This window comes from Calonectris borealis, chromosome 21, assembly GCF_964195595.1.
Source record: "Calonectris borealis chromosome 21, bCalBor7.hap1.2, whole genome shotgun sequence".
In the NCBI taxonomy this organism is placed as follows: Eukaryota; Metazoa; Chordata; class Aves; order Procellariiformes; family Procellariidae; genus Calonectris; species Calonectris borealis.
Window position 1 is genome coordinate 7,236,909 of NC_134332.1, and position 25,990 is coordinate 7,262,898.

At 45.5% G+C, this 25,990-nt stretch overlaps 2 protein-coding genes across 14 annotated transcripts in view; both read left to right on the forward strand.

Moving 5' to 3' along the window:
- Positions 1-15,478, forward strand: part of NUP214 (nucleoporin 214) — a 45,299-nt gene extending 29,821 nt beyond the window's left edge. For 4 of the 9 annotated variants that reach the window (XM_075170558.1, XM_075170562.1, XM_075170565.1 and 1 more), the window contains 8 exons: positions 777-2,543; positions 4,046-4,119; positions 4,647-4,803; positions 7,038-7,187; positions 9,985-10,156; positions 13,630-13,772; positions 14,600-14,624; positions 15,330-15,478. In XM_075170558.1, the coding sequence (XP_075026659.1) occupies positions 777-2,543; positions 4,046-4,119; positions 4,647-4,803; positions 7,038-7,187; positions 9,985-10,156; positions 13,630-13,772; positions 14,600-14,624; positions 15,330-15,363 (2,522 nt within the window). In that variant the 3' untranslated portion in view covers positions 15,364-15,478. The remainder of the gene's footprint in view (positions 1-776; positions 2,544-4,045; positions 4,120-4,646; positions 4,804-7,037; positions 7,188-9,984; positions 10,157-13,629; positions 13,773-14,599; positions 14,625-15,329) is intronic. The other 5 variants (XM_075170559.1, XM_075170563.1, XM_075170564.1 and 2 more) reach the window with 4 other exon arrangements.
- Positions 15,479-19,594: 4,116 nt separating this feature from the next.
- Positions 19,595-25,990, forward strand: part of PLPP7 (phospholipid phosphatase 7 (inactive)) — a 35,650-nt gene continuing 29,254 nt past the window's right edge. For 4 of the 5 annotated variants that reach the window (XR_012676777.1, XR_012676779.1, XR_012676778.1 and 1 more), the window contains exon 1: positions 19,595-25,231. The gene's annotated coding sequence lies outside the window, so the exon portion shown is untranslated. Of the gene's footprint in view, positions 25,232-25,320; positions 25,855-25,990 lie in introns of those variants that run through there. The other variant, XR_012676780.1, reaches the window with a different exon arrangement.

Sequence of the window (25,990 nt, forward strand, 5' to 3'; positions counted from 1 at the left end):
ACCCATAGTCCAAACACCAATGCAGTGTCTTCAAGTCAAAATTTGTGTGTGTTTGGTGCTCAGAAATGAAATGACAATAATACGTCGAATAAAACTAGTCCAATCTCCCCTAAAACTTCAGCAGTTTCACACTGTTGGGCAGCGGTGTATCTTATAAGTGGAGCTGCTTTGGCAATTACATTTGAGAGCTTTTCTCTAGTCTTTCAAAGCTGAAAATAGACTGCATAGAAACTGGTCAGTGTTCTATAAATAGTTGAATTTGTAAAGAAGGATTTGATTCTGTAGAAGACTTTTCAAGTGCCAGAAGGTATGACCCAAACTCTGTTCTGAGCCATTGGTTTAAACAGAGAGTTCTGTAGTGAATGTCAGGAATCTTTTAGCTGAACCAAGTACGAAGGGATGAAAATGGTGTTAACAGCGAATGGTCTGTAGTAACCAGGTCTTTTATGTTTTTATCAAACTGTTGAAAAAAGAGGTAGGAGCCAAAGGCTGAAGTTGTCTGTACTCGAAGAGAAGGATGGTTAAGCAGAGGCTATGACATGAAAGTAACAGTGTTTGTCACTGCAACCCTATCCATAAAGGCTTCAGATGTCACTGTTGTCTCCTGAATGCACATGGAAGTGGCAGTTACCTGATGGTCAGAGGCTTTATAGTTTTGAGGCAAGAACACTGTCTAACAATCTGTGAAGCACTAAAGCATGCTATTATTGTAAGAATGATAAGTGAGCTTTGCATACCGTAACTCAGTTTGTAACTTCTGTCTCTCTCACTGACAGCCCCTGCTAAAGAGTCCACCCAGACCGATTCGTTTTCGCTTGCTGGCGCTTCCAAATTTGGAGTAGTCCCTGAGAGCTCCTTTGCTTTTGGGTCCCTCAAACCAGCAAGTGCTCCAGGAGCCTTAGTAGGAAATAGCTCCTCAGCAGATGGCACCCAGTCAAACAAACCTGCGGCAACCACATCTTCTGCTCCCTCCACAGCCTCTGGCAAGTTGGATATCCCTCCATCTAAACCAGGAGATCACTTATTTCAGAGCAATCTAGCTGGGGAAACTCTTGGGAGCTTCTCAGGACTACGGGTTGGTCAAGTAGATGATAATGCCAAGACCACCACTAAAGCACCATCTACCAGTGTTGCAGGAGCACAGTCAACTAAAGTATCTACAATACCTTCTGGGTTTACTTTTGGTCCTGCCCTGTCATTAGGAAAAGCTGGAGAAGTTGCTTCAACGTCAGTCGTGTCGGCTGGCACAGCATCCCCGTCCATCAGCACTAGTGCCACAGGCAGTCTCTTTGGCAATGTCCAGATAACCAACACAGGGTCTTCTGGGGTATTTAATCTTGGAGGCTCTAGTGGCAACAAACCCACCTTTTCCTTTGGTATTCAGCAAGCAAACAGTATGAGCACATCCACCTCTACCCCTTCTACTCTCTCTGCTTCAACGTCCCTCTCATTTGGAAGTTTCTTGAGTTCCTCACAAACCGCTGCCCCTGCTGCAACTTCTAATAAGGGTGCAGGAGATGCCAAATTACCGTCTGTGTCAGAAAAGCCATCTGAAAATGAAGCTGTAGCAGCTGGGTCTTCACCTCCAATGACACAGTCACCACAGCCACAGATACAGCTTTCGGAGTCCGTTAAAGAACCCACTTTACCCCAAGCCACAGCCGTGGACACCGTCTCCACGGGCTCTGGCACTACATCGGCAGCGCCTCCCCCTGATGCCGTTGCTACTCCTATCTCCACAAGTGATTTGAAGGCACCGGTGCCTCCCGCTGTCTCTGCATCTGCCCCACCAGATCAGAATGTCTTGGCAACAACCTCTACAACAAACATTGCCTCTCCTGTAGAAGCCACAAGTGCGTTGGCTGCTACCTCTGATGTTACTACATGTGTTCAGAGTCCAGCTGCTGGTGCCCCTGCGTTTGCCCCAACTTCTGCAGGCTCCTCGGTGTTCTCTCAGCCTCCAAGTTCCAGCTCTTCTGGCTCAGCATTTAGCCAGCCTGCTGGTGATACAACTGCCACTCCTTCCACACCACCTGTTTTTGGACAATTACCAGCAGGTACCACAGCATCCTCTCCGTTTGGGCAACTCACCACCAGTACCTTGTCCACTGCCACCGCTACCACACAGGCTGCCAGCTCAGCTTTTGGTACTTCTGCTTTCGGCACCACCACTACCGGGGGCTTTGGTCAGCCAACCTTTGGACAAGCGCCGACCTTTGGGCAACCAGCGAGCAGTTCTTCAGGTGGTTTTACCTTTAGCCAGTCTGGTTTTGGGACAATGCCAGCCTTTGGCCAGCCAGCGGCTTCCACGGCAGCCTCGAGCAGTGGCAATGTGTTTGGAGCACCGGCTAGCACCAACAGCGCCAGCTCCTTTTCCTTTGGACAGCCATCTGCCAGCACGGGAGGTGGGTTGTTTGGACAAAGCAGCCCTCCAGTGTTTGGGCAGAACACCGGCTTTGGGCAAGTGGGATCCGTCTTTGGTAGCGCTGCCGCTGTTACTACTACAACGTCATCTGCTGGGTTCAGCTTCTGCCAAGCTTCAGGTAAGAACAAACCACAGGGAGATGCGATACCCAGCGGTGCTGTCTGACTGAAGTGCAGAGAGCAGCATATCACTGGGGAAACTAGGACGTTTTTTAATGCCCTTTTTTTTCCCCCTATGGCACTTGAGGGTTTTTGGTTTAGAGTTGTTTTTTTTTTCCCAATTAGTAAGAATAGGAGCTACAGTGTGTGTGAGGGGGAGGCTAATGCTGGAGACCAAAGAAGCTTTTGCTCTGCTTCGCTATTCATCAGTAGGCCTCGTAATGTAACCTTTTCAATCCAATCTTGCATTCATTTTATACTTACAAGTCTACCTTGACTTAATTTTGAATTATGTATTGTCCTGCCTGTTGCACAGAAAGTGGGTTGGATTCAGCACAGTGTGAAAGATCTTAAACTAGTATGTTGTTGTAAATTGTTACAACGAAGTGGCAAGGCAGCTCTGAGACCGTAATCAAGGCAGTGAATACAGATGCAGCACTTCCTTCAGTGGGCTGCATTGAGTACGTGCAACAGTGGATGTATAGCCAGGGATAGTACTGTATCATGGTCTGGGATGGCAAAAAAATTTTAAGCCTTCAAAGTGATGGGTTAGCAAGGAACTAATCTGTTAAATCCGCTTTTGCATTTGGAAACATCTCAAAATTAAATACAGTGGTAACATGACCATCAGCTACCTGTCTACACAGTTAAATTGAATACTTGCACAGACCAAACCTTCTTTGTCAGCCTCCTTTTGTTCTCCACATTGCTACAATATATTGTTGGGTTTTTTCCAGAGCTTTGTCTGTACAATCTTCAGAGAGCTCCCAGGGAAAAGTGAAAAGTATATAGTAATAATAGAGAACATGTATTTCCAAGGAAGAAAAACTAATTAGGCTTGTTTAATTAAAAATGATGGCACTGTAGGCAAACTGCTTGCTCATTTTAACTACAGTAACAGAGAATAGTTAAGCTGGGGGAAGTGAACTTTGCTTGAGAAAGGTGTTTCTAATTATAGAAATGCAAGTTTTATTACAAAATGCACATTTAAGTGAACTGGGAAATGGAGTGGGGAGTTCTTTTTTTAATCAAAACATTTCATTTTCTATAATGGGAATCTTTAGGTAACAAAGCTTAGGTCCTCCCTACACAAGGGAAATCAGAATGCTACAGTGCTTGTTCATGACTTTCAGCATTATTATAGCACTGTTAACAGAAATCCAGTTCTCTTATATTGTTAGCAACAATCCCACAAGTGAAAAGGCCTTTTATTTTCTGTTTGAAGTTGGCCAAAGAGAAAAGGAGAATGACTTTCAAATAAACTTTTAAGGGAATTCATTATTTGTGTGTTGGAACATACTTTAAATTTGTGCAACCTAGATACATTTGGTAACATTAATTGTATACCTGTGTTTTGGCATGGGAGATCTGTCCTTTCCCTGTTCTGGGCTAGTGTCACCTCCCTGAATTGTCTTATACCCTGGTAATAGTCCTGGTGGTTTATTTTCCTTTCTTTTCTTAGCAGGTTTTGGTTCTAGTAACACGGGTTCTGTGTTTGGGCAAGCAACTAATACTGGAGGCACTGTCTTTGGCCAGGCAAGTATTTATTGCTTTTGTAGAAACAAGGGACTGTTATGTATAGTGGACTTGTTCAGGGCTCCCTACCTATTTCTGATATATTGGGGAAAAAAAAAAAAAAAAAAAAAAGATACAATTTGACATGCTCAGTAAAAAGTGTCCCACTCTGTACTGAAGGTACTTGCTATTGTAGAGGGCAACAAAGCAGCATCTGTGTGAATGTTTTCCAAGGGGTATGGAGAGACTAATGATTTATCACGTGCAAGATAAGATAGATATGCAGTAAGTCACCTGCCTTTATTCCATGCTAAGTGGAAAGTGGACAGTGTAGGGCAAGTTTCAAAGGCATTGTTGTGTACCATAGACAAGGTTTAAGACAGACTTAAATAAGATTTCATTGTATTATGTGTTGGAAGGTAATTGCTTGCTGGTTCATCAGCCCCTTCGTACATCCAGAGGAATAGGCCAGACAGAAAAATCAGCCTTGGGGACATGTGCTGCTTTGACTTTGCTTAAATCCCGTTCTTGTCCTTTTTGTGTTCTAGCAGCCATCTTCTTCCAGTGGAGGCTTGTTTGGAGCTGGAAGTGGTGGGAGAGGTGGAGGATTCTTCAGTGGTTTGGGAGGAAAACCAAGTCAGGATGCAGCCAATAAGAATCCTTTCAGTTCCTCCAGTGGAGGATTTGGATCTGCAGCTTCCCAGAGTAAGTGAACAAAACAAGAATACAAAATGTGCTGTGATTTCCATCTGCTTTTGTGATCCCATCTGCTTTTCTGCCGTTAGTCGTCTTTGAGTAAATTCTGTGTTAACATGAAAGGCTTCTAGGGGTAACGGAGACAGAGAGTACGCATGATGTGTAATCTGGAATTTTTCTTTTCGGTTTATGGAAGACAAGTAGGGAAGCCATTGAAACAAACAAGCAGATGCAAGAAGTGTGAAGAATATCCATATTCTGCAGGGAATTCTTGGCCAAATGCTCCTTTAAAATTGAATACTCTAAATTCTTGTCACTGAATTTCTGCTTCCAACTTGGTTGGAAGTTAGAAAGCTTTAATTATTTCTCATCTGCCCTAACACTGTACAAATTGTTAAGAATCCCATCTTCAAGAGAAACCAAGTTAGTAAGTGTGTGATGGATAGCAGTTTCCTCAGCTTTGTCCTAAAAATGGCTACCTTTATGCAGCACATGCAATATATTTTATCAAAATTTGCTATAATGTATTGTATTATGATATAATATCAAAATTTGCTGTCAGTCATTTTTCATGTCTAGGAGAAGATGTGAATTTTTTCAGTCACGTGGATGTCGTAAAGAAAAATAAATATGCTTAGTGGTTGGTGTGGGGATGTAGTCTGTTTTGGTAAGGAAGCAGAATTGTAGAGTTCCTTTTATCAGTTTTTATCCAGATCTGGTAGATGGGTGTGGGTCTCACAGATAAACTCTTACAAGCATCGTGAAAGCTGGGTAGATGAGAGGAATTGTCTTAAAGCCCTCTTTGGGAGGAGGGACTTGTCCTTTCTTTTGCTCCAGTTGTCAGCTAAAAGGCATCAGTCCGCACCTGTGTGTTAGCTAAATCAATCTGCATGTGAGGTGCCACACCAACCCTCCCACACGTTGCTTTTTGCCCAGCCAGCCAACCTAACAAAAGGAGGTGTGAAAAGTAGTTAAGAATACATTAAAGCTACCTGCAGGTTCCTTTGCACCAGGGACTTTAAGGGACTATTAGAAATTTTTTCTAGAAGCTATAAAGGATTATAAAGGCAAGAATCAATCACTGTCTATTAGTATAAAGATTTTTCTTTTTAATGCCAGAGTCAAGTTAAAAACACATCGGTCTTGAGTTTTCTGGGGTAACAGGTCTTGGTAATACTCTAAAATTTGAGCTGAGATGCATGTATGCCATTTGTCTGCTGTAGCAATTATTTTGAAATACTAGCAGGTGCTCTCGTGCCTTTCATGTGCAGCTATTGCAGATCTGCGCTTGTTACATACCTTTGTATGCCACAAAAGTTATTCATAATGATTTCTTAACTGTGGCTTTTATTTAATGACTGCCCAGCTTCGTTATTTCATCACTTGTGACTTGGGTTTGGCAGAAGGGGAAAGCAGAAGGGGTGGAGTCCAGCAGGTAGAAAGCACAAAAAAGGGGGAAGCAGTGGCTAAGACGTAAAAGTAGGGGAGCAAAGGAAACCTGTAGAATGAGCTGCAAGTGGTTAGAAGTAACACTTCAAGTCTTGGGAGAGCAAATCCATTTTTTTATTACATCTTTCATGATCCATTGGGATTAATGGTTGAGGTCAGTTCTCTAACCTTGCTAATTTAGTCCTCCTTTATTGCAGTGCTGCATTTTGTGATGAAATAAAACAGATGGTTCACCAGTGAAAAGCTTTGGTTATTCTGTGTCCTGCCACTAGAAACTCTCTGTAGCCTTGAAAGATGAAAACTTGAGTTATTTCTCAGTAAGGCTGGAAAAGTTTGGCTCCTACTTTAAGGTCCTGTCATATAGTCATGTTAAGAAATACTGGCCACTGCCAAAATAGCAGAGAATCTTTAATTTGTGGGGGACTGATATTTGTGTTGTCAAGAGAGACTGATTCTAGCTGCTGTGATTTCTCACTTGAGGGATTGTCTTAGTGACTGCGGCACAGGATGCAACTAAACAAATCATCCATCGCTGTGATTTGCTAGATTTTAGCAATAAAGGGTTGTTAGGGGTCCATCAGATCCAGAATGGATCTTGGTGGAACTAGAAAGCCCTGTAGGAATAGGGGAAAACTCGGCTTCTCTCTGCAGAGTGCTATTTTCAATGTGGTGTTCGTTTTGTGCTTGGGGGTTGGGGAAGTAAAAGGCGTTTCCCTTTCTCCTGATCCAGTTAATGAAGTGTAATGTAGAATATTGTCTGTTATGAGCTTCACAAGTATTCTTCATCTCCCCAGATTCTTCTAGCTTATTTGGAAACAGCGGAGCAAAGACTTTTGGATTTGGCAGCTCATCTTTTGGAGAGCAGAAGCCTACGGGCACTTTCAGCTCTGGTGGTGGAAGCGTGGCATCTCAAGGCTTTGGGTTCTCCAGTCCAAACAAAGCAGGTACTTTGTTAATCCACCCGCTACGAACACCCACGCTTATCTGTGAGATATTTAGTAGAGTATTCTACCATTTAGATGTCTACAGCCTGGACTCAGTACATGTACAGGAATTGTCTCTGAACAATGAATAAAAAATAACTAATGGCTTAGTGAATGGAACTTTAGCTGGTGGATTCAAGGCAGAGATTTACAATGTCTTTGCAGAAAAGCATTCAGTGAACTACATTTTCAGGTATTCATTCCAGAAATTCCCGTTGCAGTTTAAGAGCAGAGCGCTGTGTGAATTAGTTCTGGTCTTATGTACCGTACAATGAAGAGTACAGAATACGGAACTGAATAAATTTTTCCTATTTTAGATGCTTCCTTGGAATATTATTTTCCAAACTTCACTCTGGGTTTTGTAACCCTTTTTGTCCCCATTTCTTCGTGTGAGTGAATGCACAGGTTTCTACAATGGGAAAGCTTCCTCATAAAACTCGTATCGGATGTGCTTCAGGCCCTTCCCTTTGAAATCAGTCTGACCTGTCATCATACTTTCTTCTGTGGTTGAGCTGTTGTTCCCTCTGTCAATTGAGTTAATTGAATCAAACATTGGAAATTTCACAAAACCTCCTTTCTTTTTACTGTCATCTGCCCAAAGAGCGAGCCACAAAAGTAGTGGTGACTGTGATATGTTCATTGGAACTGAATGGCAAAATATTCATTTTGTTAATTACCAGGCAAAAAAGAAGGCCCAAAGGGTCAGGCAGAGCAAAGCTTTTCTCCTCTATCCTCAGACCATTCTTACAGTGAACATTGATGAAGATAGGTGTCCTGCTGCAAGTGTGTCTATTGAAGCTTCATCACGGGGGGGAGTAGGGGAGGCTTGGTCATCCTTCAAGTTGTCTTGAGACAATGGTGCTCCAGAACTCCCTTTGGAGAAGCAGTGCTTTGAGAGGAAGCACTCTCTGCTTTGACAGTAGCCGTGCTCTCGTGTTGGTGAAGTGGCTGAGAGCATAATCATGATGCTATCAGATCCAGCAGCCATTTGTAAGGTGTCTCTCAAGTTTTGCATTCTGCTTGATAGCGGACTGAGTTTCTGGTCTCAGGCAGACCTCCCATCTGTTATTTTTGCTAGAGGAGGAGAAAAGCATTGCTGAAGGAAGTTCTTCTTTCATTCACCCAATGACTCTTTCCTTGCTTTTGATTATTTTGGTTTCAAAATTCTTCTTGAGACAGGATTTTCAAGAGGTTTCTGCAGAAGGCACGTCCAATCACACAGAGCCCCTCAGATCCTTCCCTCCTCTGGTTATATTTGCTAAATATTGAAATGAATGGTGTGTCTTCCTCTCCCAACTGCAGTGGAAGGGTTTACTTGATTTGAATCCCCCTTTGTCCTGGTTTCACTACTTACATGTTTCACTTTCCTTTCTCCACTATTTGTTAATATGCATTGCAGAAGAGAGTGTATGCCGAGCAAAGCTTCAGCCCCTGTGATAAATACTCTAACTTCCTAGAGATAGACGTAACAAGATACCTGATCTGTGTTTAAATAATTCAGGCCTAGCATTTATTTTTTTCCAGACCTTTTCTGTTTACAGCCAAACAGTATCCATTACCTTGACATGGACTGGAATTTCACCCAGGGTATTAAAATGTGTGGTGGTATCCCATCCTCATCCCTAGTCAAACAAAAGAGCAGGTGTCCTTTGCGTTCCACAGTGTCAATTAGAAACAGGCCAATAATATCAGCAGATGAACATAGAATAAAATAATCTGGGTAGAAGTCCATTCAGAGCTGCAGAAGGCAGCTAAACCCCAAACAGAAATCGCCAAGAGCAGTGTTCAGATCTTGGTTTCCTGCAGGAATCGTGCAGTTCCACTGACCTGGCATTTAATCATTGCATCTTAGTTTCCACCACTTAAACCAGGATTAGATAATACCCTACCTCCTGAATCTTTTTGCATCACTGGAGCACCTAAAAAACAAGCTTGCTATCTACTCTCTGATCTTAAGAGATGGGGGAGACTTGCCCATTGCACTGGGGAGTTCTTCCAGTTTAAGCACTTGCACGCATGAAGGTCTATCTGCAAGACACTTGTATGTCCTTCCAGAGCTTTAGATTAGAAGCCAGGATAAAACTCTGCAACCAGACCACAGCAGCAAATGTTCATGAAGCTGACCTGTACAGGAGACTTTTCATTCTGTATTGTTATATGCAGTTCCTTTGGATAGTAACTCGTTTAAATGGTGATGAGCAGAGCTTTACTTTAAAACTGACTACATAAGCTAAGCTTTTTTTCTGGTAAGGAGTGCTAGTTTTATGATGAAGGATGGATATGTCTCTTTTTATAATAATAAAAGCATCAGTCTAGCACCCGTTGTATGTATTTTTACTATAACTTGGTTGCACGCTTGCTATCTCACAATTAAGATACCGGTCTTTTTTATGTAAAGGAAATAGATTCCTTCACAGTGTGCAGGCATGTATGATATATTACCACCTTCTGGGGATTGAGTTGATCTTGTGCTCAAACGTTCAGGAGACCCAGAATGTAGTTTTCTTCTGGATAGTCTCTTAATTTGGTTACAGTTTTTTGCATGCATTCAGGCACTTTTTTTATCCATGTCTTTTGTAACAAAATACCCTGCAGTTTGGAAGCTTTGTGGCAGTTAGTTTTATAAATAATGCTGTGTCCATGTGATAAGATGAACAGCCCCATTATGGAGATTGTCTACTTGGAAATCTAGTTTTTGTCTTTCTGCATTATTGTTTACGTGATGTTCTTGTCCCTTTTTTGCCTCTGTTTTGCTCAGGTGGCTTCGGTGCTGCTCCAGTGTTTGGCAGCCCTCCCACTTTTGGGGGATCCCCTGGGTTCGGAGGGGTGCCAGCATTCGGTTCAGCCCCAACCTTTTCAAGCCCTCTGGGCTCAACGGGAGGCAAAGTGTTCGGCGAGGGTACGGCAGCAGCCAGCGCTGGAGGATTTGGGTAAGCCAACCAGGGTCCAGGGTCTGGGAAAACAATGTTCTTGCATGACAAAACCTATTATGCTTAGTTACCTCTGCATTAACGTAAACAATACATTCTGTGATAGATTACTAAGCTCTAAGTGTCCTTGGTTTGTTTGTGTTTGGGGTTTTTTTAAATTTAAAAAAAAAGTATAAAACTAAGACTTTAACCCCAAAGGAAATAATGTGTATGATCTCCTTCTAATGCTGAGACTACTATGTTGGATCTTTAGCTTTAGAGGTTGGGGTGGGGGGGAAATGTGAGTCATCTTGCAAGTGTCTAAGGAAATGCAGGAGTGTTTTCTGTGTGCACACTTAATGAGTTCAAATCTAGGTCTACAAAATATGCCTAGCAGAGAAAATAATAAATATCATTATCAGTGAGTCTGTCTAGCCACCTTATCCACTTGTGAGATTTAGGCTAGAGATACTAATGAGAATTCAGTCTGTTCTCTCACCTTTGGGGGGTGGGACAAAGCACTTGTAACAGCCTGCGCTCCCACAGTGATTTGTGTTTATCCCACACTGCTTGTTTTTACCTGTTTCTTTACCCTGTGTGCTTGGCACCGGAGTAGACAGCACTTTATTCCTTGTTTTGTTCAGCAAATACAGAATTTCAAACCTTGCTAAGCAGCTTCTGCAATAGGCAGCAAATGCACTACTTCAATATCGCACTACCAGCAAGCAACTCTCTTTCACACCCTACAATTATATTCAGACCGAATAGACCCAATTAAAAAAACTTCCAGTGAAAAGAGGAAACTGGGTATCTTCCCAATCTTAGTGTTTACATATTTCGCAAGTGTTTGTCAGGAGGACTGTCTTTACGTAAGGCATATTAGAACATCTAGAAGTGTAACTTGTTAATTCCCCATGAGGTTAGGCAGATACCCATCTGCCAGGGCACCCCTGAGCTGTTCTTCTGGTATGTCCTGAACTCTGGTGCAGCAAATTGGAGAGTCCCTTTGGAAAGGGTAAAAATAGAGGCAGGTAGTTAAATCCCCGCAAAGAAGGATGCGCTTGTAGGGATGGCTTAGCTTCAGCTCAACTGATATTTTGATAAGTTCCAACTTTCAGCCATTGTGCTGCAGGATTTTGTATTGAAACTAGATGCACTCAGTGGAAAGCTTTGGAAGCTTTTATCTTTGGAAGCTCAAAGATAAAATGGGATTCAGAACAAGCAGCGCAGTGATGTAGAGGGCTTGCATAAGCAGTCTGCAGACTCAAGAAAGAATTCAGTGGCTTAACTCATGGGAAGTTTTTAGAATTTCTTCTCTATTAGAAAGGTGCAGGCTCACTTTGATATTTTCAGAGATGCCTGAGGAATTTGATTTTTATCGTAAAATCTTTAAAAGAGTGTGCAAAATTCCCAGGCAGCTTTACAAAAATCCAAATCTCACCACAGAATTTTGTGCAGTAGTTTAATTCTGCAGTATAATGTAGCATCTGTGTAGAACTTCCTTTCTGCCTTTCTCTTGAAGTGGAACTTTAAAAATCCCAAATCCAGGGAAGTTACTTGCCAGTACGTTGTGTGGTATTAGCTCCGAGTTCCTGAGAACACCCTGCTAACTTAAATACATGTGATTCATTGCTGCTTCAATTCTGAAAAATCTGCATCACTTGATAAATGATTTAGGCATCAAAAAATAGAAACTACTACACTTCTTCAAAGTGTGCAATTTCTAATGTTTGTGAGCAAATAATGTTTTGCTTCCATAAACTAACCTCAAGTGCCTCTCAATTCTGTTTTGTATAGGAGATGTACAAAAGACCTGAAAATCTGGGCAGGATAGGTTTGATTAAATTGTTACCGGGCATTGACTGTATCTCATGTCTTTTATATGTTTAAAAAAAAAATCTGCCCATAGCTTAAGCCGTTTCTCTACTCGTACTATGCTTGGCCTTTTTCAACAGGCATGTTCTTCTAGTTGCAACTGAAAGAAGCAGTTTGAACCACAAGTTTCCTTGTCACTGTTTTCACCTCCACTTCCTTTCACCGGGTAGACATGATTTGTGTGTTTAGTGGCATAGTCCTGAGAAGATGGAGCACTGTAAAAACCTCTTGTTCTAAAATGCATCACCCCATCTTGCTTTTTTTTTTTTTTAAAAAAGAACTACAAAACCTGTTCTGCCCGTCCTGAGAAAACCACATTTGTGGTTCTGAGCTGAAGTTGTCTGCAAGGTACATGGGTCAGGAGCTGAACCAGAGGCACAGGGGACGGTTAGCAGGGCCAAAGATGCATAGTCGCTGAACTGCCCGTTGTATCTAATGCTGTGTATGGAAGAGGTGTGTACGGTTGACAGTGTCTGGGATAGGAGGGGTGATGTCCTTTACCAGGTGAATTGCTTGTCACGCTGCTACAAGGGTTGTCTCTTATCTGGAGAGATATGTTTTGATGTGGGGTTTTTTTGTTTTGTTTTTAAAGTCTGCTAGATCTGGATGGATGGAGAGGTGGGTTAACGTGCTGTCAGTTCATATTTTAAGTCGGAAATGACAGGAGCGTGTGTGAGGCACACTATTTGACTTGACCAACTGTCTGCTCAGGGGAGGGCTGGTGCTGGGTTAGTACTAGTAGCATTGTGCACTTGCAGAGCTTCAGCAGAGCTTGTCATTTGAAAATGTTGCCCAGTTTAAGTTAGAGAAACACTTGAAGCTCATTTTCTGAGAGCACCTCTTATGTTCAGAATTGGGAGAAGGTGGGGGGGGCACAGAGAACCATAATGCATATCGTGGTCTCATTAGTGTGTCATGCTGATAGCTTTACAATGCCTGGTTGGACGGAGTGGGTGGAGAAAGGAGACCAATTTCCATATATAAAAGTGTTTCTTATTTCAGTCCTCAAAAGCAATTAGGGAAGTAATCCAAAGGTGGTGGGGAGAAGTGCCAGCTAGGTGCAGATCTTCAGGAAAGCACTGGAACTGTGTGTGGTTCAGAACGGGCTGGGGAGAGAAAGGAATTGAAAAATCTGCAGACGGTTTATATGGGCGGTGGGTGAGGTACCATGTGAAAGTTGGGAGTCTGGGTTCTGTATCTGGGCTCTGCTTTGTGCTCTGGCCATGGGCAGCTCATGCCAATTTCGTGTTTGCTGCCCTCTTTGTGAAATGAAACAATGCTGTACTTTTGAGCTTAAAGGGTGAAAACTACACACAGGGGTGAGTTAATATATTCCATTTGGCTGAAGTTGGTATTTCCAAGCACTTGAAAATGTACCCTGTGTAAGCATGAACATATTTGCCTTTCTGCCTGGTGTACATTAAGAATGGGAGCTGAACAGACATTTGTATGTACAAACCAGAAAATCTGTTTCCAGAATGAACAATTATAATTATTCATATCAGGTTTTGATGTATCCTCGTTTAAGGATTGCACTGTTATCATTGTGGGTATGGGGACAAACTTCCAGTGTAAGTGAGAAGATGCTTGCACATACAAATTTTCTCTTTAAACTGCAGGTTTGGCGGTACCAGTAACAATACAGCGTCGTTTGGCACGCTAGCAAATCAAAATACCCCGACATTTGGATCACTGTCACAACAAGGTACCGGTTTCGGCACACAAAGCAGTGGATTCTCAGCTTTTGGGACAGGTGGAGGAGGTAGGAGAAGCTAAAATACAATAAACCTAACAGGCCCCATGTCTCCAGTTTTCCTTGGAACTCAGGTGCGACGACTCAGCTCCCTGTCAAAAATCTGCCTGGTCCTGATCCTGCTATAGGGAAGGCACCATGGCCTGGAGAATTGAGCTGCAGAGTGGGGTGTAGCATCCTCTCAGACTTTATCTCATAATTCCATCACTGATTGGCTGTGTGGCATGTCAATAAATCTTGTTCTGCGCACCCCATCAGATTATTGTTTTTCACCCCTTTTTTGTGGAGTTGTTCTTTCTTCTCAAAGGAAAATATTGAGAAGTAATGAATATTCAGTACCATATGCATGGGTATCTGTATGTAAGTACTTAGTGTCAAAAGAATATGCACTGCAAAACTGAGCGATAACACCAATAGCCAAATTTTTATCTGATGTAATTCAGTGAAGCTGCAGTGATTTACACAGGCTGAGAACAGAGCCTTTGGTGGTCTGCCTGTCACCACTGGCTTGCATTAAGCACAAACTCCCATCTTCAGAAAGCAGCCCTCTTATTTTCATGGAGAGGTGAACAAACCAGGCACATTGTATGCCGTTGCTACTAATGAATGGACCTAGCTGATTAGCAATGAAAGCAAAGCCCTCTTAAGAACTGAGGCAAGTCACTTTTCTTCTAGATGGAGATTTGACTTTCATTGTTTACGCATCACTCTTTCCCTGGCCTAAGGCAGGAAAGAAATGTTTTTCAATCTGTCTGTGGGAGGGGATATTTACTACAAATCTTAAGCATTCATTTTACCTTTTAACAATTGTTTTTGTAATCTTGCATTTCTTTCAGGGTTTGGTTTTGGATCATCGAACACGTAAGTGCCATTTTGTGTCTAACTCTTCATTAAAAATACAAATAGAACCAGAATAGAAGAATTGCAAGGTTTACAAGAGCAAGCTTTGAAAGTAGCTGTAACATTCTAGTTCTGATTTCCTTTTCAGTGGCCCTGCATAGAGGCTTATAGTCCAGGCTCTGAATGTGTGCTTTCCAGTGAGGTTAATCTTTCATATAAGAGAGAATTTTCAGTTAGATCACACTCTTTCTCCACCTCTCAGGCACATGATGTGTGTGCTCAAGCTGTGTGTGTGAATCTAATATCTACTCCATTTGTCAGGTTGAAACAAGGAATGAAATAAATTGGTACCTTTCTGGCTGAACTGAGATGCTGATTTTACAGTTAAAGAACGGGACTAAGATCTGAGGTTAACTCTGTCATCCACTCTGCCACTGGCTTGCTGGATTTCTTCTAGCAAGTTTCTTTTACTTTGTTTCCCTGTCAAGTAGAAAGAGCATGTGTATCTCCAGATGGTAGGCTCTAGAATAAGCATAATTGTTATCTAGTTAGTATGTGTTGATGCAGTCTCAGGTAAAAGATGCTGGAAATACCAATGCGTTCTCACAATAAGTTTCTGATACTAAGGAGACTGGAAGTTTGTTTGAGAGATCTGCTGAGTTAATACTGCCTGAGGGAGACTCTAGCACTCATTGCTGTGTTGGTTTTTTTTTCCTTGCTCCACAGATCTTCCTCTGGATTTAGTGGATGGAGAAGCTAAGAACATCCTGAACTTTCCTGTAGAACTGTGCCGTAGCTCCTGCGTTCATGAGTCACCTACGTGATCAATATCCAAACAGCTTTTCTTTTAAATACGAGTTCTTAGACTTTTTTTTTAAGAAAAAGATTTTGCTTATTTTTATGCAACACTTGTTCTCGCTCTATATTAAACTATTTTATCTGCCTTGATGTTATTTGTGTTGGAAGGGTTTCTCTCCTTGGATCTAGAAGAAATAGATGTATGCTGTGGTTACCAGCCCCATACTGGACTTGGCTTTCGGTTGTTCTGTTGTTCATCCCTTGCCTAGACAAAGGAGTAGCTCAAGTTGGTTCCTGATATAAACCAGCACGTTATTCATTGAAGAGAATGACTGATTATCCTAGGCTCTTAAGAAGGGGCTGAAGTTTGCCCTGCTAATTTTAAGTATAGGATGGGGCACATGCTTATCTCACTGAAGTGCTAAAACTGAGTCATGTGTGAGCCAGAGGCTTAGTGGAGAAATAGGAAATTATCTGAGAAGAAGCTGGCAGCGTGCAGAACACGTTCCCATGGCAGTAACATTCAGCAAAGAGGTGGGAAGTAAAAGCTCTCCTATTTTTACCTTTTTGTAAATTCTACAGAACTCAGAAATTGGAACTCAGGTTATAGGGAAGACTTCTGGCCCTTGAATTAGAAGTGCGACCTCCATCCAGAGGCATTAGTGATTTTGCAGCTTGTGGCTTTGGCTGTTGGGTTCTACTGTCAGCTACATTTTTTTCTAACGTGTGTGAGATTGTACTTTTTCCCTGTAGCTCTTAACTTTAGTCAATAATGTTGGTGAAATTCTCATATATTTATACTTGATCATACTGAGCAAATGTTTTAAAGAATGCCCTGAAGGCATTCTGGACAAACACTTTTTCTATTTGATGCATCTGACCTCCATGAAACCTCTAAATGATGTAATGGGTTTTTGTTGCTCTGTGAAAAATGCATTTGAAATAACAGCTTATGTATTAGTTGAATACATGCAGATTGGATGGTTTTATCTTGTTGGTCCTATTAGGACATTCTGGGATACTTCTGCTTTTTCTATTTTCAGCAGAAAGATTCTAACGTTTCTTTCTTTTTAATACCACACAATATGCTGACAAGTGTCATTTTCTGGTTTGGTTGGCAAGTGGGCTTGTGGTCACTTTTTGGAATTGTAAATAGTTGATAACTGCTTGTTTTCACATCCAGTGTTATAAACTAAATACTTGTATCTATCAACAGTTCCTGAAGAAATTGCTTTTTTCAAGTCAACCTAAAAAGTTAGCTTTCGACCTACCTCCTGTCCTAGTTGTGGAAAGTGTCCTTCCTATCTCTGCACCTGGGAATGACGTTAGGTAGGTTCGCCTTAAAAAGGAAGACCACTGAAATAGGGGGAATATAGTATACAAGGAGGGCTTATTTTTAGATGCGGAGAGGCTTTGCCAAGGCTATAGGCTCTAAAGCTTTTACATACGCCCTGGGTTCCTGAACTCTGGCATGCTGCATGTCGTGTTAGAGACAGCACTGTTGTCAGGGGTTTGTTTATAACCTCCCTTCCCCTCGAATGGAAGAGGGCGAGGGCTAGCGATCTGGGACCACAGCACTAGGACAGAGGAGAAAATTTTCTGAAATTTGCTAGTTTGGAAGTGGAAGAAGAAGCTGAAGATAGGTTGAACTGTGCCCTCCCAGTGTATGTTCTCTTTGACTATACAATATTTCTTAAGGCCTAGAGGTGATACTGCTGTTCTGCTTTCCTTCCTCTTTATAAATAGCAGCTGGCCCAAACCACTGACCTTAAATTCTTTGCATTAATCTCCCCTCGCTGTGGCATGCGACACCTCCTAGCGAGGCTGTATCAGCTGTGTTCCCCCAGATAGCTAATAAACCTCTTGCTATGGAGAAGATTGGCTTGGTAAGAATGTGATGTTGGCATGCTGAGCCATTTAAAGTTTCTTTTTTGGAATGATGGGAGCAGTTGGGGGTTGTCTCTGCTGTGCTGCTTGGTACCTGTTTAACTCCTTTACCCTCTGCAAGTGAAGGGCCATTAGAATTACTCCAGACCTTGATTGAACATGCAAGTTATTTTCTTGCAATGCTTCCAAAATCATGGCTGAAACAACCCAATCCCCTGAACTATCTGCCTTTGAGAAACGGGTGCTGCTCCTGGTTTCCACAGTAGCTGCTAGAGGAGCTGAGCAGCGTAGAGAGGCTGATCGTGACCACAAGCCTACAGGAATATGCACAAAACATAGCAAAGTCAACTCTGAAAAATCCGCATTTTTATTAGATGACTCAAGGACTTGGCAAGTGCCTGCGACGCTCGGTTGGTGGTTGCCAGAAGCTGTTATAGTCTGTCATCTGTGTTAGGTGGCCTGTGATCTCATGGCCTCTGTCCAGGTTTTCGTGGACAGATGTCCACCAAAGAATAAAGCTACTGACACAGAAAGCCCCTGTCTTGGCAGACCTGGTGAAGAAGCCAAGGACTAGCTGGGCTTGGAGCCCTCGCTTCAGTAGTTGTGTTGTCCGTGCTGGTTAATCCTCAAATAACTAAGAGCAACCATTCCACGACTGCTCTGAAGGAGCTTATCATTTTGTGCTAATGTAGTTGCGCGTTTTTTTTCCTGCCATTTCAGTATGAGAAGAAATCTTCCAAGGCTTTTATCGAAGGTGGATTCTTAACTGTTTCTAATGAAAGAACAACCTTATTTTTCCCTCCCCTGGGACTACGCCCTGGCCTCAAGGCAGTGGAAAGCCATGTGCTAGTGATGCTGTGTTGTGGCAGAGCAGTAACGATGGTGTTACAGACTTGGTGGGCAGAGGAGAACCTGAGGCACAGAGAGGATCTCCCCAAACCTGTGGAGAGACCAGACCGGGGACTTCTGCTTCCTCGAAGGCTAAAAGAGCAGCAAAGAAAAGAGCCTTTTTCTGCAAAAGGGGCAAAATGTAACTTCGTCAAAAGAGGCACAAAAAGAAAGAAAAATTATTTAATCTCCTGTTTTAAAGGTTTTTACTGTATAATACTTGGTATTCCAGAACACAGGTGTCTCGCAGAGTACCAGTGGTCTCGGCTGTACCGCTCCATCCGGATCCGTCTCCCGGGAGGGAAGGTCATCGCTGCTCTGTCCCCAGCGGCCTCGGCCCTTCTGTGCCACAACAGTGTGTTGGGGAGAGGCGACCAGGGGACAAATGCTGGAGGCATCCCTCAGCTGTCGAACCGAGGAGGGATGGCAGGGCTGAAGATCATCCCATGCTGCCGGATTATATCCCTCAGCTCGCTTCATCCCGCGTGGCCACCTCCCCGCCCGAGCGGTGCCGCGGGCAGAGCTGACGTGCTGCTGACCAAAGCCCTGGCGATGCTCTACGGAAGAAACCAGACGTCTTTCTGACATGACCATCCTGCTCAGGACGGGCTTATCAGCCTCAACAGCGAGCTGCTGTGTTTGCCTGTGTGCGGTGAGTCTCGGGGATGAGTAGGATCCCTGTGAGAGATGGTGGAGGTCGGAAAACTGCTGCTGAGCATCTCGGACCCTTGCCCCAGCTGCGGGGAGCAGGGAGCGAGGCAGTGGAAGGGTGACGGCAGGTGGTGGCACTACCTCTCCTCCCACCCCTCTGCCAAGGAACCAGGGGCACGGTCTCGGCCGGCGCTGGTCTCTGCCCCTTGCCAGCAGTCCTGTACGGAGCTGCTTCCCATCGCCCCGTCGGCCCACGTACGTGTCCCTGCTGCGGCCGGCCCGGAGGCTGAAGTGACATTTTATTTATCCCCCCTTAGTTCTCATGTGTCCTGCCCTTGTGCGTTGCTTTCAGCATTGCTTACAAGGAAAAATAATCCTGCATGAGGCTTTGGCGTGAGCGTGTCTGGTAGCGCCGAGGGAGTTTTTGTTCCTAGATAAATGTCGCGTTGAGCCCCAGGGGCTGGGAAGAGGCGGCTGCAGCTCGGCGGGGATGAGCAGCCCTCGGTCGGCAGCGAGACCAGCCCCGGCCTTTCTCCCTCTCGCAGCAGCGAGGCCCCAGAGAAAAGACCGACTCTTCCGAGGGATGAGCTTGGACGCGTCGGCACGTTTTTCAGCTCTGCACCTACGTGTGCCCGTGGGCTTCTGTGTCAGCTCCCCGCGGTTACGCTCGGCACCATCCACACCTCGTTTTTCTGCAACTTTCAGTAGGTCACAAAGCTCCTCTTCTGCAAGCGTGTGTCTGGCTCCTGCTGCAGAGCCGGGACTTCTCCGTACATGCCTTTATCACAGACGGGCACACTTTGTGCTGCCAGTGCCTGTATCTGAACTCGTACCGTTCCCTGAACACGAGATAAAAATGAAGTTGCGTATTGCCAGCAAGCGCATCGCTCAAACCATGCGGCAGGGCTGTCGCTCAGCCCTGGTGCTGCGGCACCGCTCCTGGGCGCACGCAGCCGCGGGCGATGCTCTGGCCTCGGGCTGCAGTCCTGGCCCGTCACAGCATCCCGTTCCGGCGCTGAAGGGACGGGTCACCCCCTTACACCCCCCGGAGCAGGGTGCTGGGGTCGCTCCCGCGTCAGGGCTCCGTGCAGAACCTCCCTGCAGGGGCCAGGAGCTTCAGTGCTTCAAGTGCGCTGTGCTTAAATGATGTCAGAATGGCTTCTGCATCAAAGGTGAAATAAGCTATTACTCTATTTTGAGGGGGAAATGTGGGACGACCCCAAAATTATGAATCGTGGTCGGACCTGACCCTCCAGTGCTGCTCCTGTGTTTGGATGTGTTGCCAGGACTCTGTACCCGATAGCTTCGTGGGAACCACTGTACAAAGGTGTTACTAAAGGCAGCCTTGGAAATCTTGATGCAGATTGTTTGTGGAGCTCTGCTATAACTATGTGCATGCAACACATGACACTATTTTTTTTTTTTAATAGATGCTTCAAGGCTCTTCAGTGCATTGCTAAAAATATTTTGCTTTAAAACTTGAAAACATGATGGAATAAAATGAGTGTTTGCAGCTGCTGCACGTGAACAGCTTAAGAAGATGTGAGAGAGAAGAAATAGGAAACAAAACCTGATTTGCATCAGCAGAGGGAAGTCCCTGCAAGAAGTTTCGAGCAGGGACCATGGAGGCCAGAGAGTATTTCTTCAAACACAGGAACTGTTGCCTCAGTCTACTTAAAACCGAGGTTAGAAAATCACGAAGCCAAGCGAGAAAACCTCTAGAAAGGTGAAGTTTGATTTGTAGCCTCAGCATTCACAAATGCACCGCAATACAGGATGGATGTTGGCGTTACCTGAAGCACCAGAACTGGGCTCCGCTGTCGCCCGGGCTCTGCTGGGTTCAGCAGCCGACGTCCTTCCCACCGTCCTCCTGATGCTTCTCAGGAGGCTTTCGAATGTCTCTGTGCAGACAATAAGTGACCGGGCGCTTTCGGCTTTTTCAGGGTGTCACCCAAAACAGCTGTGAGTTGGCTGGTGTCCCCTCTCCACCCCTCCCCCCTCCAAAACTAGGACATCTAAATTTAACCTGCTATCACCAGATGAGGCTGGAGAGTTTCCACTGTGGAAAGGAATCCCACTCAGAACCTGTCCTCTCCTCTGCTCAGGCTCCATCCATGCACATTCCTTTCCTCGAGCCGTGACCTCCCGTACGGCTCATTCCTCCCCTTCCCCTCCCGCACTTGGGTTTGTGGGGCTGCTCCGTGCTGGCGGAGCTTCCCAAACTGACTGTGTGGCTGTTCGTGTTTTACGTGGGCGCAGACCTCGGTGGTTTGTGGATGATGGCACCAGGGCTCCCTGCTGCCCGGCAGCAGCGAGCAAAAGGCTCTTGAGCTGCAAAGGTTGGCTACAACCTTTAAGGGGCATAACAGGCTTGTAACAGGCTCTCGTTCGCTCCGGGGAGATGCAGCGAAGGGGAGACATCGGTGTGAGGTGCACCTTGTAAGGGTCCAGCCCTTCCCCGGTCCAGCACCAGGAAAGCCCCGAGCATGGTGTGGCTCCTCCAGCCCGAGGAGGGTCCCCAGGATGCTGGGTGGGAGCCGATGCAGCAGCACGATCTTGCAGCAGACAGAGCAAGTCTTTCCTCCGCTGCTTTTTGAGAAGCCTTGATGATGCTTTGCAGGCTGGATCAGAGAGCAGCAAACCAGCAAAAATACTAAAAGAACAAAACAAAAAAAAAACAAAAAAAAAAAAGAAAAAGAAGAAAGAGAAACCTGTGTCTGCCTTGGGGCACAGGCGGTGGGAAGGGAGCCCGCGGTGGGATTGGCCTGTGGCAGGAGGAGCTGGAGGGCAGAGCTGGAAGGTGCCAGGGTTGGGCCCCGTGGATTAACGGGTTAGCTGGGGAGCTGTGCTGGCCGCTTGGCCAGGCACCCCCCTGCTCTCTGGAAATAATTTTGACAGTTTCCTTTACTGAAAAGGAAGCAGAACCTAAACATGAAAAATGTGGGGGGAAATAATTGAAAACCAGTCGTCTACTGCAGCAGCTTTTAACCTCTCGTTTGCCCAGGTCGGAAGGGGCTGCCCGGGCTGCCGGAGCCTGGCTGAGCAGCTCCCTCTCTCCAGATGTGGTATTTACAGCTAACATCTGGCCAGGCTTTTGCTAAATAAGCAAACAGCGTCAGGAAACTGAACTGTGCGGAAGTTCAGCTGCTGCCCGCGCCAACCGGCTCGGCTCCGTCCTGCCGTCACAAGATGCACAGCAGCCTGGTAATGAAAAATGCAGGATGTCGGCTGGTATTTTTAACCAGAAACCTCCACGCTCTATCTGATGGGGTGTAAGAGCTGAAATAGAGAGAAAAGGCACTTCATGGTAAATAGGGTGTTTATCGCCGCCTTGAAACGTGAGTGCAGAGGTGGTGGAGCCGTTCGTTTAAAAACAGCCACCGCCCAAACGACTCCAGGCAGACGCGTTTGAAAACTTCACTTTATTTCTCTGTCTGTTATAAAAGCAGGGTTTTGTTTTTTACATCTCGGTAAGCGTCCAGACTCGGTACATCTTGGTTTTGTTTTCACAGTATCTCTGCAAGACCAAGGACGATTCTTATTGCTGCGCCGGGAGCCGGGGCGGGAGGGCAGGGAGGGACGGCGGTGCCGAGGCTCGGGCAGCCCTCGCCTTCCCCCCGCTGCCGGACCCAGCCTTGCTCTCCGCCGCGCCGGCTCAACAGGTCTACCCCTCCCCAACGCTGCTTAGTACCTGTGTTGGCTCTCCGAGGGGCTGCCCCGCTCCCGTCTCGGTGTCAAGGGTAGGAAACGAGACCCCAGTGGCCCGTGAGGCTGCTCGACGCGTTGGCCGTGCTCGGCGGTGTCCGCCAGCCCCTGCACTGCTGCTGCCGGGGGGAGAGGGTGCAGGTGAGGGTCTCGGCCAGGGCTTGCCCTGCTGCTTCCCACCCTGGACCACCACGGGATTTTGACAGGGATGGTCAGGTTACGCTGCAACAGGGCGTCAGCTCCTGTGGTGGTTTGGGGCCATAGAGAGCTGAGCATCGGTGAGAGAGGTGAGGCAGAGACAAGCTCACGTGCCTCAGCATCCCGTGTTGGTGCCCCATCCCCTTCCCCGCGTCTCCTTTGTGCATTCCTGGTTCTGCAAAAAGGTGCCAGAGAAGGAGCTTTATTTACCTCTGCTTATTTACCGCCTTACTCGGTGCAGGGTGCCCCGGGTCCCCAGACGTTTAAGTACCCGTTGGGACCCTGTCGATCCCCGTTCTAACCGTATGGCCCATTCTAACCATACGGCCATTAACCAGCCGTATCAATAGTGATGTCTATAGCACCTGTTACTTCCAGCCACCGCTCCTTTTATATTCAACCTGTCCCCGTCAGTTTTGTAATGAAGCAGCATTGGAAAAACATCACTTTTAATCACAACGCATGAAATCTCAAAAGAGGCAGCATCACTTTTCTATGCCGTGTCTGGTGATGCGAATGGAGGTGGCGGGGCACGTCTCAACCTAGGCACGGGATAAAGGCATTCTTTGGGAAGGGAGAAGTCCATGCAAAGCCGACCCCAATGTGAGATTTGAATTTCGTATTTACTGCTTAGCTGGGTCTGTTCAGTGCAACAGGACGAATTAGCCACGAGGTTACCATCAAATTGCATGGATGCATCCAGTCCACCAGGTAGAGGGAGCAGGAGGAACCAGATTTACTTAATGCACTGGGAGACTAAGTCCAACACAAAGCTAAGTGGAAAAGGACATAGGTGTTCCCTGAATGTGGTTTTTGGTGACTGAGAAGAAATCTTTCCTTGGAATTCCTTCGTGCAGCTAATTAAGACAACTGGGTCCGATTTCTTCGACCCATGCTGACATCAGTGAGAACTGTAAGTACTCAGCACCTGGAGACAAAGTGAATACCAGACATAAATACCCCTTCTGCTCCCACCCGCGGGACTGCCCAGAAGTGCATCTAAGCGGCAGCCGAGATGCATGCAAGCGTTATCAGCTATTCACCCGCAGCTCACATTTTGTCCTCTTCTGCATGTATTGCCTAGGAGAAAATACAGACAAGTCCCAATGGGCTGTGCCAGTAGAGCTATAGTTAGGATTTGAATCCACGTACGAAAATGGAGTTTAATACAGAGAGTGACGGTGCAAGTCAAAGTCTCCCTAGCTTCATCCTTTATAGTCCCAAAGCCTAGATTTAGGCAACCTTTGGCTCGTGGATTTGGGTTTGATCCAGTCCATTCGTTTGCAGCTGCTTGCTGGACTTCCTACCTCAAAGATCTGCCCGTTGGAGAGAGCAGCTCGTGGCTGAGCATCTCTGAAAACCGGTGCACGGAGGAGAGCGGGCTTCCCTGGAAATGGGGGTACAGTTGCAGGGACCCAGGATCCTTGTTTGCTGGTTTGAGACTGTCATGGGGGGGGGCATTTCTTCTGGGAGTGCTTTCCCCAGGCGGGTGGTGATGTTGAACCTGTTGCCGAAGTAGATGGTGTGGCTTTGGAGAAGTGAGGAAGGAGAATTTCTTGCTGGTAATGTCCTATGTGGAAGATGAAGATGGCAATAGCAGCTAATCGGTGCCTCTCCGAGGGGAGAGCCTTTTCAGCAGCGTGCGTGTGGTTGCGAGACCTGTTCAGACCAGCTCAGCAGGATCTGGCACCCTGAGCCCTCTTCAGTCCTAGCTCTTGAGGCAGATTGTTAATAAAAGGAAGAAACGTTATCGAGGGGAAGGAGCTGCAGAGGGAAGGGGAAATGATCTGCCTGGGGCCATGTGCTGGAGCAAGAGAGCGGATCCCCTGCTCCCCGTCCTGCGCCCTGTCCTCCAGATGCCACCTCTCCTGCAGGACTTCCTCTGCCTGCAAACCGTGCCCCTCCCGCTCAAACGGCTTTTCCAAACGCCTTCCTCTACAGAAGTGCATCTGGCTACCTCTGAAGCCACCTGGACAAGGTCCTTACTAAAGCCTCCAGGTTCCACCTCCTGCGTCTTACTCACCGGAGGATCTACACCCCAGACTCAGGTGTTGCCCTGCTTGCACCTTCTCATGCGTTACCCTTTGCTACACAGATGTTGCCGTAGCCAGAGAGGTACGGAATCACCCATGGCCCTGTCTGTACCCCACTCCTGACAGTGGTGTAGATCATGAGGTCACTTGGAAGAAAATTATCTACTAACCCCGATGTGATTTGTTATCATGGGAAGAAGAGGTTTTCATAGCTTTTGCTTCTAGTGTTTGCTAGGAATGGGTGCCTGTTATTTTCAGACGTGGCTGTTCCTGAATTATGGATATTGCTGGGTAGACTTGATAGGTAAGGTCTGCCCTCGCTTACACTCATGCATCTCCAGTGACTTCAGAAGGATCCTTTTTATATCCTGCTCTTCTTACGGCACCGTCATTTGGATTTCACAGGAAAACGGGGCAACAGAGCTTCACCCACCAACAGCCGGTGAACGAGCTGTACGCCACGAGAAGGTGAGACTGGGTTAGCTGGGCAGACATCTGCGTGTCCTAAAGACAAACCCAATGGGACATGCCCTCTCTCGATTTGTGTCGACTCCCAGGGCCACAATTCTAGCTGTGAGATTATCCCATCTTATAAAGCTAACGGGAGACTGAGATCATCAAGTGTAAGCAGAGCAAGCTTGCTTGCTACCCCTTCTGCGAAGCGGGGAGATGGCCTAGTAGCTCCCCCTCAAGAGACATCCTACAGCAGGTTTGTTATTTGCATTGCTTTGAAACTGAGATTATTTCCATGCTTCCTTGTTCCAGGTTTTAAAACCAGGAAGATTTTCTTTTCATCACTCTTCTTCCAATTTCATGCCCTTTTCATCCATCAGCCCGTGACACACTGACAATCTACTCCTTGTTTCAAAACTTTCTCCCCCAAATTCTGTAGAAAGGACATTCTGCCTGGTGGTGTGTTTGTTGTTTTTTTTCAAACATAGCTTTAAGGCAAAAGTTTGGCAATGCAAAGCAAAGTCTACATAAGGCCGCATGACTTGGATTTGCAACTCAGAACCTTACAGCTTAAAAAAAAAAAAAATTCCTTATCTTAAATAGTCAATTTTTGCTCCAGGAACTTGTTTTGTTCTCAACCGAAAAAAAAAAAAAAAAAAAGACTCTTTAAAATCCCAAATAAAATGTTCTTATTGTTCTGGGCAGTCTGGACAAGCTAATGAGACTGAAGTTCAAACAGTAACTAAAGTAGGGAAGGAAAAAAAAAAGCTATAC